Source organism: Chelonia mydas, chromosome 5 (assembly GCF_015237465.2).
Source record: "Chelonia mydas isolate rCheMyd1 chromosome 5, rCheMyd1.pri.v2, whole genome shotgun sequence".
Taxonomy (NCBI): domain Eukaryota; kingdom Metazoa; phylum Chordata; order Testudines; family Cheloniidae; genus Chelonia; species Chelonia mydas.
Window position 1 is genome coordinate 82,182,178 of NC_051245.2, and position 19,033 is coordinate 82,201,210.

The following is a 19,033-nucleotide window of genomic DNA, read 5'->3' on the forward strand; positions in this document are numbered from 1 at the left end:
TACTGTCTGCTCTTCAATAGCTGTCATGTTTTATCCCAGAGTTGGCTGCACTTCAATGGTAGGGGAAGTGATGGATTTATTTAATTACTTATTTTTTTCTAAATATATAATCAAAGTGAAAATGCAAATTAAATTAAAGGTAGTTACAGAAAATAAGAGGTAAGGTGTTTAGAGAATAAGAGAGTATTAACAGCATTAAATCTATTCAATCACTGCCATCTGCTGGCAAGATGTGTTTCTTACAGCTGGATCAGCACCATTCTAAGTGACTAACGGATTGAGGAATATCATATTGACCTTTTAAAAATAAAAACAGACAGTTTCAGGCGTTTAGCCTGAACCTGTTACCAGTTCTAGCTGTAATTATTTTAGTTCATGAAATTTATGGGTATTATTTTTGGTTCCAAGTTTAAAAAAATCTTCACTTGGTATATTTCTTGGTATCTTTAGGGTTTATCTACACACTGGTTCTTTTCAGTTTCTTTAAGTAAGCAATGAGTGGGGATGAGTGAGTGGGACCATAATATAACTAAGTACCAAGATGCAAATGATTAAAACAGATGGTAACTGACATGATATTGAATGCTTTACATAAATCATAATCTTAAGAGATTATACTTTCCCATCAATGTAATAAATACATCTCTTCGAGAGGTGGTAACTAAGTGCACGGAAGAATTCCTCCAGCAACCTATCTGCATGTACAATGGGCGTTAGGTTGACCTAACTATGTCTCTCAGGGTGCAAAATTTTGGCCCTGAGCAATGCAGCTAGGTCAACCTAAATTTTAGGTGTAGACCAGGCCTGAGTAAGGGAATCACAATCAGGCTCAAAATAAACAACCACAGTAATCTGACAAATACATATTCGCTACCTTGTATCAGTAATGGTTAGAAGACAGTAAATAAAACATAACTATATCACAGTCAAATATATTTTTAAAAAGGATTCTTATTACAACCAAACCTTTTACAAAAGAATACCTTTAATTTCAGTTTAATAATATATTCATTTAGGTCACAAAATTTTGTATTCATACGCTGTAGGCTTTTATAGCAAAGCTAAAAAACAATAAAATAATACTAATCAGGATCTTTCTTCACTTTTAAAAATGTTTTAAAAAAGAAATGGGAGGAGGTTGGGCCTCCCCAACTTTGTCACATTAGGCCATGCTCTCAGAGGGTCCGAGAGCATGTGGAATTGTAGCCCTTCTTGGTGATGGGATTTTATACTCAAATCTCACTTGTGCTTGATTTACATCCACTTTCATGCACAGGTGGATTACCGCACATGGAGATTCTAAATTGTCTGTGCAAAAGTGAGTGCTCAAAAATCAAATAGAGGCCACTTCTGGACAACATGGCCATGCAGAAAAACAGATGCTGAGATATCTAGCTTTTCAAACCAACCAATTTATTGGTCCCACTTGGATAAAGATAAATAGCCTTCATTTTCAAAAGCAAATCGTGGTTTTGAGTGTCTTTAAATATCAGGTACCTTTACAATGTCCTCCATTGGACACCTCAAAACTGAGGCATTGAAAAATCACTAGTCAATTTTGAAAACGTAGGACATTTATCATTAATTTAGTAAAAAGAAACAAATGATCTCTTACATTAGATCTACAGTACCTACAAATATTTCACAATGGAAACCAAACTTCTATAACCCTCTTCTATGTTTGAAACATTGGCACTGTGTAATCAATTTCTTTTTCAAAGGACAAAAATACCATCTAAATTAACTTTTAGAATACCCAGTTAATTCCATGGTAAAATACATATGTTCTGAAAATACATAGAAATAAATATATCAAACCTTAAACATTATTCTTCACTACCTTTGCATACCCGTATTTCCTGTAGTAATAAAATGTGCATCCATTTATGTGCATGCCAATAAATTAATTTTGGGAACTAGTTATCTTATAAGAATAGTCTACATATATTTGGAAGGTGTAAACACCAATAATTATTTAGGATTGAATACAAGGCTCAAAAACAGTATTGGAGTACGGGGCTGTAATTAAGAAAGGGAATGAAAATTTAGGCTACATATCAGGATAAACTTGGAATATTTAAAATGAGACTGGAGAAAAGTGGCAATAGGGAACAATGAGGGGAACTGAATGATTTGTTATCTATCTTTATACACTGCCAGAGAGAGTTTGGTGCATTGCAAACAAACAGAAAGACAAAGACTCCTTCCTGAAGGGTTTACAATCTAATGCAAGATGAAAGCTATAATGGTAGCACAAACACTAACATTATGGGAAGGGCAAAGGTAATGAAATTGAGGCAGATGGATCCCTTGGGATAAAGGGATTGGGGCTGGGGGATGCTCTGATTCCTGCAGAGTGAGAAGTGAAAAACTGGTTGCACTTCAAATGTCTTGAGAGTTCCCTTTTTATGCAATGACGTTATTATAAAATATTAGAGTGCTGGTGCCCACAATTCAAGGAAGACATTGATAAATTGAAGGGGGTTCAGAGAAGAACCATGAGAATGATTCAAGGATAGAAAACATGCCATCTAGCTCAATCTATTTAGTTTAACAAAGAGAAGGTTAAGAGGTGACTCGATTAAGTATCTAGAGGGGGAACAAATATTTAATAATGTGCTTGTCAATCCAGCAGAGGAAGGTGTAACACAATCTAATGGCTGGAAGTTAAAGATAGACAAATTCAGACTGGAAATAAGGTGTCACTTTTTGACAGCGGGAGTAATTAGCCATTCGAACACTTTACCAATGGTCATGGTGGATCCCCTAATCACGGACAATTTTTAAATCAAGCCTGGATCTCTGTAAAAGGTATGCCCTAGGAATTTTGGGGAAGTTGTATGGCCTGTGTTGGAGCTCTGAGTAGATGCTCACAATGGTCCCTTCTGGCCTTGGAATCTGTGGAAGCGCGTTGTGGAAGAGGAGGAATTTGAAAGAGGAGGTGGTAGCTGTTTGGCATACAACATCAGGATGTCTGTTAAAAGACATAATCCATAAAAGACATCGGAGGACGAGGACAAAGGTAAGACAGAAAAGGAGATGCTTCCACTGGCCAACCTATGCTCTCTCAGCTAATGCAGACACAGACAATAAGTTTAATACTGAGCAACATTAACTGAGGCATTGTTACTCCCTCTTCTAGAAGGAAGCATGCCCCAAGGACTCCTCTTGTATATATGACTATTCCCCTAGACAAGCTGGAGAGTCCTGAATAGAAATGGGGGCAGGCCGGGGGAAGAGGAGAATTCAGAGGGGAATGGATGCTTCCTTGCCACACGGTAGGGATTCACAAATGCTGTTTCCTCTCTCCTTGCATTACTGCCGGGGAGTGTAGGGCTTTTTACTTGAGAGGATTTCAGTGGTCCAGGTAGAGTACATTAGGATATAAACTAAGAATTAAACAGTCAAAGATCAATACCTTCCTCTCACTGGGAGAAAAAGCTTTATCAAAGCTTGGGGACTTCTGAGTAATTTTTAGGGTAAATAACAGTAGTGAGAAAATTAGTAGCAAGGCTTTTATGCTGGCTCTGTATTCAAATATATGCATGAGAGGAAGAGATGAAAGAGAGAAAATGGAATTTGCAATATACATCCCTCCCTCCAAAGACAAGAAGGCTGTATGTAAAATAAAACAAACTTAATTTAATAGAATTCTAAAGATCTATTATGCTGTCTTTGCTGCACACAGTGCAGCAATGTCTGCTTTTGAAAAGATATTTCAGGGCCGGAAATTGCACTGAAAGCAAGTAAAGGCGTCTATTACAAAGGGCTTTGCTTTGAACTTTGGTACTGCTGAAGCTCTTTATGTTGTCGACACTGAAGTCATGATGTTTTCTAAAGCTAAAACTTTTGGCTTTCATTTTCAGAAGGGAGCTTTCAGCAGACCAAAGTGAGCATAAGGTCCATAGTATCCACATTGTTAATGTGAAATGTCGTAATAGTAGTTACGTAGTCTGAGTTCAACAGCAGAAAATCCTGGTCGGTCATCAATCCTGTAAGAGGAAGAGAGATATGACGGTATAGTAATTGGAAAGCTGTGAAAGGAATGACTTTTGGACCACTGTTCCATCTCCTTATACCCCCAGACTTTGCTGAAGGTTCATGTAAATGGTGAAGATATTATTAGAATTACCACCAGAGAGAACACCAAACGGTGATTGTCACACTAAAGTACATCCAGATCAACTAACCCATCATTCATCTAGACAATGCAATATATCACCTATTACTATATGTATCCAGAGTCAGTGATACACCTGTGCACGAAAGGATAAAACTGCTCCCCTTTACCTTCTACCTCATTTATTTCAGATGTAAGGTGTGGAAGATAGTCCATACAGTGCACAATCTGACTCATAATGAGAGCTATGACCACAGCCCTGGAGTTGCTTCTGCTCATCTCTGAACGTGGTCCTGGATACGTGGCTAGAATGCGTTTCTTTTACCCACTATTAATTCAGGCAACTGATTAAATTGAGAACAAGTCCTTATGAAATTTACATTATACATGGATCCATTTACTTCATATGGGTATAGAATTCCTTTTCAAGCACAGGTGCACTGTCCTTAGCATTTGCCCTGGTACATTTATTTCACGGATATAATAATTAGTTCTCTCATAATATATTTATTCAATGATGTCATAATTAAGTGTTTAAGACTTTGCAATTAATCCTGAGAGAAGTGATTCTAATGTGATCAATAATTGTTTATGGCATTCATTGAATTAATCAGGGAAGAAAGTCAGGCTGATTATAAGAAAGAATTTATATTTCTGTGAAGCTCGTTATGTTTGTTGTTATTTCTAGAAGCACTGTGCTCACGAGGACTGTATTCCTGCCATGACATACCATCCACCAAATTCTGCTTTCAGTTATTTACTGATGTAAATTGAAAGGAACTTATCCCAATTTATGCCAATGTAACTGAAAGCAGAGTTTGGCCCACTGCTTTCATATGTAGAAGACTGTTTCTTTTTGAAATGTACCTGTGATGCATACAATATGATTTTTGTTTTGTCTTGCGGGAACAGTGAATTTGTAGTAGTTGTTTAAGAACCCGTCTTCTCACCATGGCTGATTTTGAAGTGTAAAAAGCATAAATTTAAATAATTTGAGTTTAAATTTGAAGACACCAAAAGACTGCATAGCCATTGTAGTCCCCATACAGTCTGATATTTATTTTATAGGAGGTAGACAAAATATAGGGAGGAAAAATCAGAATTTTAAAATATTTTGCAAGTTGTTTCTATTTTACAGAATAGAACTTCATTTCTAAATGAAGAACTTTTTAAAAAACATTTTTCCAAAGTAAAAATATTTCACATGTCAAATTTTTGAATATTTATCACACAGTGCAATAAAAGGAATGTCCAGGTTAGGGTGGGTTTTTGTGCTTTACATTTTCAAAATTTCTTCAACTTTGGAAAAACTATAGAGTGGAAAAATGAAATTAACTTAGCCATTCTGTAACTTTTCAAAACTTCAGTCTTAAAAAAGTTAGTCCCCCCCCCCCCTTTTGCCTCTTAATAACTTTTCCAAAGTTGTGGATGTTTTGAAAAGATGGGGGGAGGGGGAGAAGAAAGAGAGAGAGAGAGAATATAATGTAGAAAAAAATCTAGACTTCAGTGATTCTATTGCATTCAAGGGGGAAGGGAGTGGGAAAATATCTGATAATTGGAAATTTTCTTGTTTTCAAAAATTGAAATGGAACAAAAAATCTGTTAAAAATATCATCAAAAGTGACATTTGTCTGTGAACAATTTTGATTTTGATGAAACCCTATTTTTTGGCCAGAACATTTTTATGCCTTATTCTTGTTTAAGCAGTGTGGAAAATCTGACATTTGAAATCAGATACATTTTTTGTTTGATAGGTAGATAGTAAGGGCATATAGTTCCACAGCAACTTGTGGTTATTTGAAAGCATGATGGACTGCCTGAAGATTATAGCTCATTGTTTCTAATTAAAACATCAGCTGAAAGTATGTTTTCAAATGTCTCTTGTTTTCTTTCTACATATAAGCTAAGCTGCCTAAGAAATATCAACAGGAGGTAAAATGTCACATTATACTTACTTGTATGTCCAACACAGTTTCATCAAGTCATAGACCTCACTTGGACAAGCCTCAGGAGATTCCATTCGCTCTCCTCTTTCAATCATCTGGGCAACCTCACTTCCTTTCATTCCCTAAAACAGAACGATAAAGCCTCAGTTGCAGCTAGAGTACATCATCTGTGCTGTCACTTAGAATATGAAAGGTGTAGACACAGCAAACTTCGGAGCCACGCTATAGCCCATGTGCTTCATCAAGCTTTCACAAATGGGTAGCTGGGGATTGCCTTGGCCTGGGAGAATCACTTGTTGCAGCAGAATGGATCTATCAGATATGTGTGTGCGCACGCATGTGCACATATACATGTGTGAGGTCATTACTTTTCACTAACTTTGACAAAAACATAATTGAAGAAAAATACTCACCTTATATGGCTTTTGCCCAAAGGAAAAAGCTTCCCACATTAGAACCCCAAAGCTCCAAACATCACTCTTGCTAGAAAATTTGTAGAAGTTCATGCATTCTGGAGCATACCACTTGACTGGCCATTTCCCATGGCTTTGTGCCTAAAAATGAGTCACAAAAGAAAAAGCAGACAGTGGAAACAATTATAGTTATCATCAAAATTCAAATATGCCATGTTAACTGAAGAAATGTAAAGCAATGCCATCAAATTGCTTACACATGCACACACACACACACACACAGAGGAGTTATTACTGTGCTATTCACAGTATTCCACACTCTATGTTCTAGCATAGGAATACCGGGAATACCACAGTAAAGGTAAATTTATCTGCAAATTATTTTTGGTCATGTTTTTAATGGCATCTGCTGCATGCTATTTGTTTAATTTAATACTCAATCCTTTTGACACTTTTTTAAAAATAAAGGTTTTCATATCAAGTCTCAGTTGCACAACCTGAGACATACCCAATTAACCTGAGGCTCATACTTGCTTCAAGGCAGAACTCGGTCTCAAGCAGAGATTCCCTTTTGCCTCAAACAGCATAGGGATTGACAGCATTGCATTATGATACTGAGTTGCAATCTAATTAAGTTATTTCTTAACACTATTCTGTGGCAATACCAAGTTATCACAAGGCAATGTCACTGTGAAACTCCACTCTGCTTTTCAGTGGGAAAGAGGAATGCACCTTTGTGATCGACTCTCAGGGCTGGTCTACACTACTGCATAAGTTGATGTAACTTATGTCACACAGGGGTGTGAAAACAACACCCCTCTGAGCGACATAAGTTACATCGGCTTAAAGTGCTGTCCACACCTTGCCATGGCGGCCTCTTGCAGAAGTGGAGTAATTATGCTGATGTAGTGGGGTAGTGTAGACATGCCCTCAGTTAAGGTCCCCTCTTCACTTGAAACAAACTGTGCTTTTAAAGAGCTCATCCTGATCCCAAACATTTTACTTGTAATTAAAAACATATTTCTACTGTTTGTGGCTCCCCAGCACCAATTGTAATGAGCATCCTCACACTTTTCTTAATGCTACCGCTCATGTAGCGTTGCCCTCAATGCTACCGCTCATGTAGCATTCACGCAGGTTGGCCCTAACTTACCTATGATGATAAATCGATTGAGTAGGACGAAGAGGAGGAGAGGACAGGGGCAAGGAATGATTTGAATTGCAAAGCCTCACATGCATATCTGGCTATTCACCTAGCCTTGGAGATGTTTTGACAAGAAAGACAGAGCAGTTAAAAACATGGGGAGAGGCTGGTATCATAAGTTCATCCAAAAATGCTTCCACAGGGGACTTGGATCTCATTTTAGCCCTAGATATTCTGCTCTTCAGGAAATACAACAGACCAGCTCCAGCTTAAAAAGGACAAAACCTTCTTGTGTTGGGAACAGGGGCAGCAAAATCAGAATATAAGATAAGGGAATTAAAAGAAGATATGATGGGCCCAAAGGTCTCCCTTGACTCTCAAGGACTGTTATATTTTTATGAAACTTGGCAGTCATTTCCTTTCCTTTGGATGCAGGCAGCATAATTCACTTAAAACTGAACTGAACAGTCCCTCTATACAAGGATTTATTTAGCCATCATTTAACCAAACTGTTTTCATTCAACCTCCTCCCAAAATGAATCATGATATTTCAATAACAACAGTGTTAGGTTTAGTTTTGGTTGATGATGTTGAAAGAGTTTGGATGCAAAATATATGCAAATGGATTGACACTATTCTGTAGTAGAATCCACTTCTAGGGCTGGTCAAATGTTTTTAATTGAAACTGTTTTTCAACAGTAAATTGGGCTTTTGACTAAACAAAAATTTTCAAGGAAAGTGTCTGCTTTCCGTAGAAAACTTTGACTTGTAATCAAAAAACAATATCTGAAAAGTCTTTGCCTTTAGGCCAAAACCAATCTTTTTGGCTGAAAATTCCCCGAGCCCCCTTTTTGTGTGTGTGGAAAATAGTAAAAAAAATTTCCATTGAATTTTTTTCCCAACCAGCTCTATACAGTTCAGTAAGGCCATTCCTTTGTTTTAATTACCTACTAACAGGCAACAAAATAATAAAATATGTTCTGTATTTCAACTTTTAGAATAACTACTTCCACTGAAAATCATTCCATAAAAAAAAAATCACATCACTATCAAAGTCATATACCTTGTACTAATCTTACCTTGTAATAATTCTCATCAGAAGCAAGAGCTTTGGAAAGCCCAAAGTCACTAATTTTGGCATAATGTTGGGTAACTAGCAACACATTTCTTGCAGCCAAATCCCTGTGTACAAAATTGTTTTCCTCCAAGTATTTCATCCCCATGGAAACCTGATGCACCAGCTCTGTTATATTCTTTTCCTTGACATGTCTGAAAGTCATAATTGGGTCTGTAAGAGGTCAGTAGTTCATTTTCATGACTTTTAATGGAGCTACTGTACAAATTCATTAAATGACCTTCCTTGCATCATATAGGTCATCGTGTTCATTTATGTTTTAATAAACTTTAATTAAAACTGATGACAGAAGTGGTTCCTGAACAAAAATAAGAGTTGTATTCTCAGATCAACAGGCAATTGACAGTGGGGCACTTGGAAATGTTTCATTTATTCAAAAACGTGGCAGTTTCATCAGAAAATGTTTGATACATAGGAGTCTTACAGTAGCTTTCCACACTGTAGATTTAAGAAAAGAGCCCATTTTCATTGGTATTCAATTTTTTTTTTTTTAAAAAGAACATACCAATCTCGTTTCCTTTTTTGATAAAACAATATAAAACATACTCAAAGCCAGCATACCGGTTTTTCTGCAAAAATTTGTTCAATGGTCCAAGTTCTGCCATCTCCATTACTAACATCCAGGACTCAGCTTCACATATGCCTATCATTCGGACAATGTATGGGTTATCCAGTTGCTGCATTACATTAGCTTCTCTCAGTAATTCATCCTTTACGGCTGGATCATTATTCTCATTCTTAAGAATTTTTACAGCTACTGGCTTGGCACCCCTATAAAAGAAAGTCCAGTTGTGGGATTACCTGTAACAAAAATTCTAACTTGCACATACACACAAATTTCTCAAGTGTTACCGTACACTGACATTGACACTTCTAGGTTTATAGCAGAGATTAGAAGCGGTGATACAATTAGGATGTTTGAATTCTTTTTGGCACTGAAAGGCAAAAAAGTGTAACAAGAGTATCTCTTAAAATGGGTGAAGACACCTGAATGAAAGATAGAATTGAAGGAATCATAGAAACAATGCACACGCATCCAAGAGAAGGGTCTTGTAAACAACCGCAAGATCCTCATCCCCACTCTGGCCCCTTTACATTGGATAAAAGGCCTGAAGCAGTATGAAGGGGCCCTGAAAGCTCTGTGTCTGGCTGGGGGAGGATTCTCCTGGTGCAGGCACATGGAAAATACCTATAAGGTTGTCTTCCAAGGACCACTTCATAAGCCCTGGTAAAGGGGCAGGTTGATATGGTGTTCTGGGTGGGTGGGACTGGTGTGTTGGGGGCAAACCAGGAGTATGTAGCACTCCAGAGACTCTAGTCAGCACACTGGCAGATAGGGCAGCCAGGGAAGGCTGCTGTAACTTAGAGAATGTGCAACTGAATGGGAAAGTCATTGTCTGGAGAACAGTGGTGAATGGTCATAATTTGGGCCCAACAAATTCACAGTCCATTTTGGTAAATTTCACAATCATAGGATTTTTAAAATCGTAAATTTCACCAGTTCCAGATGTTTAAATCTGAAATGTCACAGTGTTGTAACAACTGGGGTCCCGACCTAAGTTCCCTGTAATCTGTGCGGTTGCACAGCACAGTCTTCTTAGCACCACACAGGCACTCAGGGAACCCGCGCCGGGACCTGCTATTGCCAGGGGGGGGCGCCTCTCCCCTGGCCCCAACCTAGCCCGGCCCCCAATCTGCCGTGGTGCCCCTCTCCCAGCCCGAACTCAGCCCCAGCCTGGACCTGCTGCGGCACCCCTCCCCCGGCCTGAACGCAGCCCCGACCTGGCCTGCCAGGGGAGAGACACCTATCCTGCAAGCCCCAGCCCCGGAGCTGCTGTGGCAGGGAGAGGTGCCTCTCCCCAGCTGCTGCTGCAGGGAAAGAGAGCTGGGGGGAGTCCTCTCTCCCCGCCATAGCCCTGGAGCACCCTCCTGCACCCCAAACCCTTCATGCCCAGCCCGACCCCAGAGTCCGCACCCCCAGCTGAAGCCCTCACACCCCTGCACCCCAACCCTCTGCCCCAGCCCTGAGCCCCCTCCCACACTCTGAACCCTTCGGCCCCGCCCCCACCACATGAATTTTGTTATGTGCACCAATATGAAGGGCATGTGTCACATTACCTCCATATTGGTGCACATAACAAAATGTATTCCACACACGGGTGGGAAAAATTAGAGAGAACACTGGTCCTGACCCAAAAGAGGGTTGTGGGGGGCAGTCACAAGGCTACTGTGGGGGTATGCGCTTTTGCCACCCTCGTTTCTGCGCTGCTGCTGCCGGTGGCAGTGCTGCCTTCAGAGCTGGACTCCCAGCCAGCAGCTGCAGAGTTTCCTGAAGTTGGGTCTGACCTGGCCCCAGGAGCAGCCTGTGCAGGGGTCCCTGCTCAGTGCAGCTAGGACTAGCAGCTGGAGCCCAGCACAAGGTGGGAGCTCCCAGATGGGATGCCCCCAGCCCAGCCCTGCCTCTCCCTGGCTCTAAGCCCAGCACAAGGGGGTTAAAGGGGCCTTGCAGTGGCTGTGTGTGTGTGTGTGTGTGTGTGTGTGTGTGTGTGTGTGTGTGTGTAATGACCACGTCACTCACCTGACCATGGCAGCCTGGGCCGTCACCCACCCATAAGGCCGGCCCTGGCCCCCTGCAAAAAGCGATGACCCCCACCTCATACCATGCCACCCTCACGTCTGTGCGGCTTCTGACACTGGCACTGCCTTCAGAGCTGGGTGCCTGGCCAACAGCTGCCCCTCTCCAGCTGCCCAGTTCTGAAGGCAGCACAGCAGTAAGGAGCACAGAAGTAAGGGTGGCAATACCATGAGCACACTCCCTTCCCTCCCGCCCCCAGCCAGATTTCATGGGACAGACCAGATTTCACTACATAGATGTAGTGGGCACATTTACACCATATGGGCTAAAATAATGCCTGGGGAGTACATGAAGCTTATATATTTGGACACAGAGGGAGAAATGTGTGTGAATTTCACCCTCAGTTACTATATGTAAAACATTTTGTGACACTAAATGAAATGGTAGTAAAAACTTACTTTTTCATCATATAGAGCCCTTTCTTTACAGTACCAAAGTTACCAGAGCCAAGTTCTCCTTCCTCCAGAGACAGCAGTTTTCTGTCTAGGGAGACATTTTTTGGTTTTATCTCCTCTGGATCTGCATATGGACTTTCATAGACTTCTGTGTCCATGGGCAAGGCATCCCTCTGATCTCCTGCATTTCAACCAATGAACAAGTTATCAAATTACAGGAAGTATGTCCGTTACTTATGGTAGTTCCTGCCTTCAGACCTACTGTGTTCACAACGTAGGTGATCAGAATTGTCACTCATACCTCTGGTTTAGCTGTATGAGTATTTGCTTAAAAAAAGCCTAGCTACTGATAGCTTCATACATATGTGGCATTACTCACATTGGGGGGCACTGGGGTAAGAATGGTGAGCTACCTCATCTTTTTATCAACTTATTTTCCTTTCTACTACCACCAGCAGTGGAAAGTGTAGCATTTGTCATCACTACCTGCATTGTCCTTGCTGGCACACTGATGTGCCATTTTTTTTGCAGCCTTGTATACACGGAAAATAAATAGAATGTTACAAATAAGTGAAGTCTTTCCGAGACAATGTTTGTGGATGTACTCTACTGTGTGTGTCATTGTAAATGTTAGCCTGTGCTTATAGTCTGATCCATTGTTTAATCTTGGGGAAAAGTTCATTTATATGGTGACATCTTATTTGTATGCCCTTACCTTTTCCATTCCGCATAAATATCCACAGTCATCAACTTAAAAACACAGTGCTTTTCTGAAAAGTGACTCTGGTAAAACTGGCATCATGCACTTCTGTGTTTACTGTTTTACTGTCAGAATGATTTCCAGATCTAATTTTCTCTGTTTAAAAGGAACATGATGTTTTACTAACTGCCAGCCCTGATCAACCTGGCATCCGAAAGTCCAAGTTGGGTTCTTTCCTTCTCTTACATCATGACTGGTGATGAAGATTCTGGAAACCAAATTAGGTGACCACTTGTACCTCTACAACCTGAGGTCTCAAAATGTAGTGTGTGTGTGTGTGTGTGTAGTGGTGGTGGGAATATTCTACACCCTTTTTCAAGGGTGGTACAGCAGGCATGTGCAGGAGCACTGCTGGGGAAACTTCCCTGCAGGTTCCAGATGCTGCAGAGCCCCTCTTCATCCACCTAACATGCCCGAAGATGCATGTGGTAGACTCTAGCCCACAAGTAGTAATCATTTTTAAATGGTTTGAAATGTCTTCCTTTGTTGAAACGGTCACATATTTTAAAAGTTGACAGCATTGCTGTTACTGAACAAACACTGAATTATCTGTCTGAGCTCTTATCCATATGTAAAGGGTATTATGCCAGTACTGAGCCCTGTGCTATTACTGCCCAAAGGGGAAAAACGGGCTATCCCTAAATCACCCCCATGCTGTTATTCATATTGTACCAACTCCTCTGACCAGGATGCTGTGTCCATGTGTTGCTGCTCATGGGAAGAGAGCCGAGAATGTAGTGGGGTTCCATACAACCTTAGACTCTGTGTTAAGGAGCCATGGGAAAGGGAGAGAAGGATCCTCCTCTGTATGTCTGGGCTTGGTAGTGATTACTATTGGTAGGGAGAGGTAAAGATTTTGGTACTGACATAACATATCTCTGCCTACCTTGTTCAGCTCCCATTAGAGCTCTCGTCCTCTGCAGCACATAAGGATTAAAAGATGCTGAATCATCATGAGGAACGGATGGATGGAACTGCAGCACACAAATAGAATTTTTCAGTTTGCTTAAGAAATGGTGCCCTTGAAAGCATTTTTTTTCAGGGGATTATGGCATAATGTATGCTAGAAAGATGTAGGTGGAGAATTAGAGCATAAGAAAGGGGTCAAACCAAGCTTATCTCATTCTTCAGGTTATTGCTTGAGTAAATATGCAGGCCAAATAAAACATATGCTGCTAAAGCAGAACAAGGTACTGCAAATATTTCAGAGCATTGGTTGTGAGATAATTAACTTTAATGGTTCATGCACAAATCTTATCCTGTGGTCATTTTAATTTGCATGCAGTTTTCAAATCCTATTTCAGTGTAACACTAGAAGTCCTCAGTATTTTTCTTTAATTTTTTTACCCCCTGATTAAGTCTCTCCAAACCCAGGCCATACAGAAATTCTGAGCACAAAAATATATCTATCTATTGTCAATGCACATATTGTAGAAATGGCTCCAGTTCCACTATTTTGAGGAAAACAAAGGTAGATAGAGATGACATTAATACTTTTAGGCAATCAAAGATTATGGGCCAGATTCTGCGCCCTACTCAGTCCCATTTATGGTTGTCTCATTTCACAAAGGGGCCAGAAACTCACCCCACCTCTCCAGCATGGGGGAATCTCCAGCAGATGTAGAGCCAGTTATGCCAACCCCACTGCAAACTTTGTTGTAGGGGAGTGAATATGGCTGGAGTGCACAATTTTTTCCCCTCAAACAGAAGCTCAGGAGAAATGGGGACATAAATGGGAAAAGGGCTTAAAAATGACAAGCTCAGAATTTCTAGTGGACTGGAACTTGCTGATTGAAACTATGAGCCAAATACATGCTTGATAGTAATACAAACCTGGAGCCTGAATCATAAAGAGGTAAAGTTATGAAAGACCAAAAAGTAATTATTTTTGCATTTTGATAATTAGTAGGATATTTTGATTTGTACCTGATCCAAATTTATATATGGAAGTATTCTACCTCTTTCATTTACTAATATTCATAACCAAAATCCAATAAGTTAGCACTCAGACCTTACTAGCTAAGCAAAGACCAGACACTGGCTAAGACATTTTAGCCCCCACTAGATGGCACTAGTTGATTTAAATTTTCTTTTTTGCCAGGTTACTTGAACTTCCTTTGTCTAAAGGAATGTGTGAACTGTCTATTTTGAGTCACTGAAGGAGCTGCCAGGAAACATTTTGATTTGACATTAAGATATAAAATCAAACATGATCTATTTTTAAACTTTTTAAAATGCACATTCTAGAAACTACTGGCTGTAATTAAGGAGAAATAATAATCTTCCTAATTAATCAAGTCTAAATAAACTTTGACGTCCAGCTCAGTGTGTTAATTTTTGAGCATGGGTTGTAATTTTGCATTATCATAAAACCTGCATTATTGTTGAGTACTCATAGACACGTACTGTTGAATCGCTATCAAATCAGGGTTCAGAAGCTACCTCCCATTTCCTAAAAATATCCGGCTTCCCTTACAAATATGTGCGTAATAACAGAAACTGCTCTCCAGGACTGCAGTTGTCTTCACAACAGCCACACAAAAGCACAGATTATTTGTTAGGGTGCTGTTATACTGCAGCCACCAGACATTATTTTGCTGCACAACAGACTTCAAAATGTGATTCTGAAATCCATGTGTCACAAGACAAGGCTGCCTTTCCTAGCACTAACTTGAGATCCACTCACTTTGCACATTTGGGGCCCATGTCCTGCACCCTTTGAAGGCAACAGAAGTCTTATTATTTAACTCTACCTCATTTTTCCCACAATTTTTACCTTCCACTGTCACAAAGTGCATGAGAGAGACTGGACTACAGTAATTAATATGGTTGTAGCTGTTGTGCGGCAGCTTCTGGAGCCTTAGATCAATGTATGGTCATACCACTAGGATTCCATAATCTTCCATCAAATGCTGGGTTCTTACTGGGATCACTGGGAGTTATGGCATGAAACTGAGAAAGGGAAAATTTAGCCATAAGGAAAGCTTTCTCACAATAGATGTATCCCACTGAGGGAACAGTCCTCCAAGGGAAATAGTGGAAGCACGATCACTTAGAACTTTTAACAGTAGGGTAGAGAAAACACTAGTAAATATGTAATAGCACTGAAAGGCAGGTAGTTTAGAGGAGAAGTTTTCTCTATCTGTAATTTCTATGATCCCCCAAAGCATTTAATGTGCATTATATTGCAACAGGAAACAGAGTTGTAGTTTCCCTGAAACAGTCCACATTTTCAGCCCAAATCTCACAAGGTAGTTTGATTCTGGGCTGTCAATCTGTAACCGGCAAGATCCTGCCTGATAACCACACGCACATTTGTTTCTGAAGGAGTGAGAAGAAATCCTGAACGGTTGTGTATTAGCCGTTCGTGCTAGAAGTTTAGTTCTGAAAGAATAAATGTGGCAAAACAAGAATGTCGCTAGCCTCTTAAGGGACTGCATGTTGAAGGAAATTTTTCAAGGAGAAATTTTCAAAGGCAGAAATGAGAGTTATATGCCCAACTTCCACTGAAAGCCAACAGGAGTTAGGCGCATCTAACTCCCATTTCTGCCTTTGAAAATCTCCTTCTTCAATTCTTGGACACAGACACTTTGCTATGAAATATAAGATAATACAACAATACTCTGTCTTATGAAACACTATTAATGCATCGGTTAGGATGGATGATAGTCACCTAAAACTGAATGACGGTCGGGAGTCAATGATGGTAGCGCAAGTCACCTGCAATACCACTGATTAGGAGGTGTATTGACTTGCTGAAGAAGGAACAGATAAGGGTGCTGTTGGTTGTCTATAGTATTTTGTTGCTGAGTGCTTATAGACATGGTGCTGTCCAGAAACTACTTTTCGTTCCTGATGGTGCTCTCCACAGAGTTCCATTCCATGTCCCCTGTGATCCAGTGTGCATGTGAGCCTACTGGGGAGGTGGATGGGAGTTGGGTGGCAAGTATTGAGGATAAATGGCATTGATTAGATAGCACCAGTAACTAAGATGGCTTTTTCCCCCATCTATACCTAGAAAGAATTCAGACCCCAAGGAACTTATTAACCAACAACAGTGTAATCAAACAAAAACACCTACACTCCTCACATTCAACATCATGGGCAAATTTTCAGATGGGCTTTAAAATCTGTGTCCATAAGTATTGTGCACACAAACAAGCACATGTGCATGCAAATGGAGCATTTACAACAAGGCCTTCTTCTGCAAGTCCTCACATGGTGCCCAGCAGACAGCAAAGGTTGTTCGTGCTCCAGCATGACAAATAAGGTAAGCACTAAGCATAGTGCTCCACGCTAGCCAGGAGTAAATCTCAAACATCTTTTGTGTCTGCTTCTTTACTCTCAAGAACATAGGGTAAAAGAAAGGGTGAGGTATGGGTGAAGAAAGGACATAAGTGTTATTCTCAATATGCAATGAAGCTGTTAGGTATGTGCTTGAGATTTTGCCTCTATACCTATCACTGTGCAGCGATAATTTATTTGGCCATGTAGGAATATTCTCTTTAATGCAGGATTGAGTTCTCTGGCACCCACTACCTACTTAATTGTGCTTATTCTTGCAACACTGCACTTGCACAACGCATGATCAACCCCAAGACATAACGACAAGATCTGTGCCCATAAGTTCTGCAGAAGCATTTTAGTTGTTGTTTGAATATTTGACCCTAAATGTACTCACTAATACATAAAACAAGCCAATTTTCTGATGGCTAGTAATTGTTTACATTAGAAATATAATTTTGTACTGGTATAATTTATTATTTTTAAAAGTATGTCCCTTATATTGTATCTCAAGCATACTGAAAACAGTGCTAACATTTCTGGATGTGAGGAATAAGTTATCTAAAAATACAAAACAAATCTACCGTTGCTAAGGATCAGGCACTGGTTTAATTCAATTAACCAAGACCACATCTGTGCATATGATTTGTGATTAGATAAAACAAGGATTACAAGCAAAAAGATTATCAAATCTACACGACCAAATTGTTAGTAGCCAGACACATGCTTAGTATCAGAAAGCCGAAAAAGAAGTGAGGTTAGCCAAGTGTGGGTAAATCTTTTCACTCACTCAAAAACCTACTAAGACTGTATTATGCACCTTTTTGCTGCCAGGCTTTGGAAAGGTGTACGATTTGAGTCTTGAGATAATTCCACCTGTTGACCAAGTCTAGAAACCATAATGTCAAAGAGGAACAGTAAATATGTCAGGAAAATATCTAACGGTAATTTATAAACAGATGTATTTTTACAAGAACAATCTTCCAAAACACTCCTGGTATTTTCTCTACTCTGTCTTTAAGTATACTTTTAATTTATTACACTGTATCAAAAAGTATGCAAAAGTAGCATGTAAAATCTCCAACAGATCTTCCTTAAACCATATCACTCCCTCCCCCTTCAAATCTCTCCTTTAGAAATCATTATATCCCAACATAAAGGAGAAAAACACAACTGTTACATGTTGACTAGCATCATTGGGATAATTTCTGCTTCCAGTTACACTTCTGCAATCCCACTAATTTTAGTGAGGTTCCATATGTGTAGAGCAAAATTTAGTCCTTCATATTGTATAGAATTTCCAAAGTTGGAAAATACACCATACTTTGCAGAAATACAAAAGGCAAATTTGACTACAGTTATAAATCAAAGACAGTTAGGCTTTTCTCCCAGTCATTCACACAGTAAACCTCTTCCACTACTACTGTGAAATTCTTACTCCCTAAATAAACAGGATTTACCAATGTGAAGCAGATAATACTCCACCTATAATGTATTAAGGTTAATACAGCTATCCATTTGAAGCCCACCTTGGTTTTAGAGTTAACATAAGATGGTTATTTGGTTATTTCTTAAAAAACTACATAAGCTGAACTGAACGCAAAACAGTATTTTGAAAAACAACAACAACAATAGATTTTGATTTCCACAAATGCAGTCGTGTCTATATAAATTAATTGAAAACAAAAGCAAATATGTTGCTCAGCAAGTATGTTATATGAGTTGATTAGCCTAATGCGACTGATTAGCCCTAAATGGCTTTCTCTAAGAAATAAACAGGTACAAAGAGCACACATTTAAATTTTTGAAGTAGTATTGTGTTGGCCTAACGATTACACACTTACAGTTGAGATGGCACTTTGACTCCTCTTTTCAGTCACGTAAAACAGTCTCAGAACTTACTTTTGAGGTTGAAGGTTTAGAACTTTTCAAATAATTAATTTGGACATTATTTTGAGTTATCTTATTATTTAAAAAGAGTCTGTCAGCTGTATTTTCCCCAAAGCTTTCTTTTTAAAAGGACCATTTGCTTTCAGACAACTAAAAAAGCAGCTTTGTTTTAAAACATCAAACTTGGCCAACATGTACATATTCCTGTTTCAGGAATGGGTGCTGTGTGGTGTGAGATAAATTTTAGGATTGAAATATCAAAGTTCCAAGATTTTAAAAATTGCATATTTGAATTGGTTATTTTCCTTAAT

At 39.4% G+C, this 19,033-nt stretch overlaps 1 protein-coding gene across 6 annotated transcripts in view; it reads right to left on the bottom strand.

The window, feature by feature from the left end:
• Positions 1-967: 967 nt before the first annotated feature.
• Positions 968-19,033, bottom strand: part of SYK (spleen associated tyrosine kinase) — a 76,443-nt gene continuing 58,377 nt past the window's right edge. For 5 of the 6 annotated variants that reach the window (XM_037901672.2, XM_007056784.4, XM_043546753.1 and 2 more), the window contains 8 exons: positions 17,653-17,721; positions 13,435-13,522; positions 11,792-11,969; positions 9,320-9,529; positions 8,703-8,892; positions 6,480-6,620; positions 6,076-6,188; positions 968-3,992 (listed from right to left, as the gene is read on the bottom strand). In XM_037901672.2, the coding sequence (XP_037757600.1) occupies positions 3,920-3,992; positions 6,076-6,188; positions 6,480-6,620; positions 8,703-8,892; positions 9,320-9,529; positions 11,792-11,969; positions 13,435-13,522; positions 17,653-17,721 (1,062 nt within the window). In that variant the 3' untranslated portion in view covers positions 968-3,919. The remainder of the gene's footprint in view (positions 3,993-6,075; positions 6,189-6,479; positions 6,621-8,702; positions 8,893-9,319; positions 9,530-11,791; positions 11,970-13,434; positions 13,523-17,652; positions 17,722-19,033) is intronic. The other variant, XM_043546754.1, reaches the window with a different exon arrangement.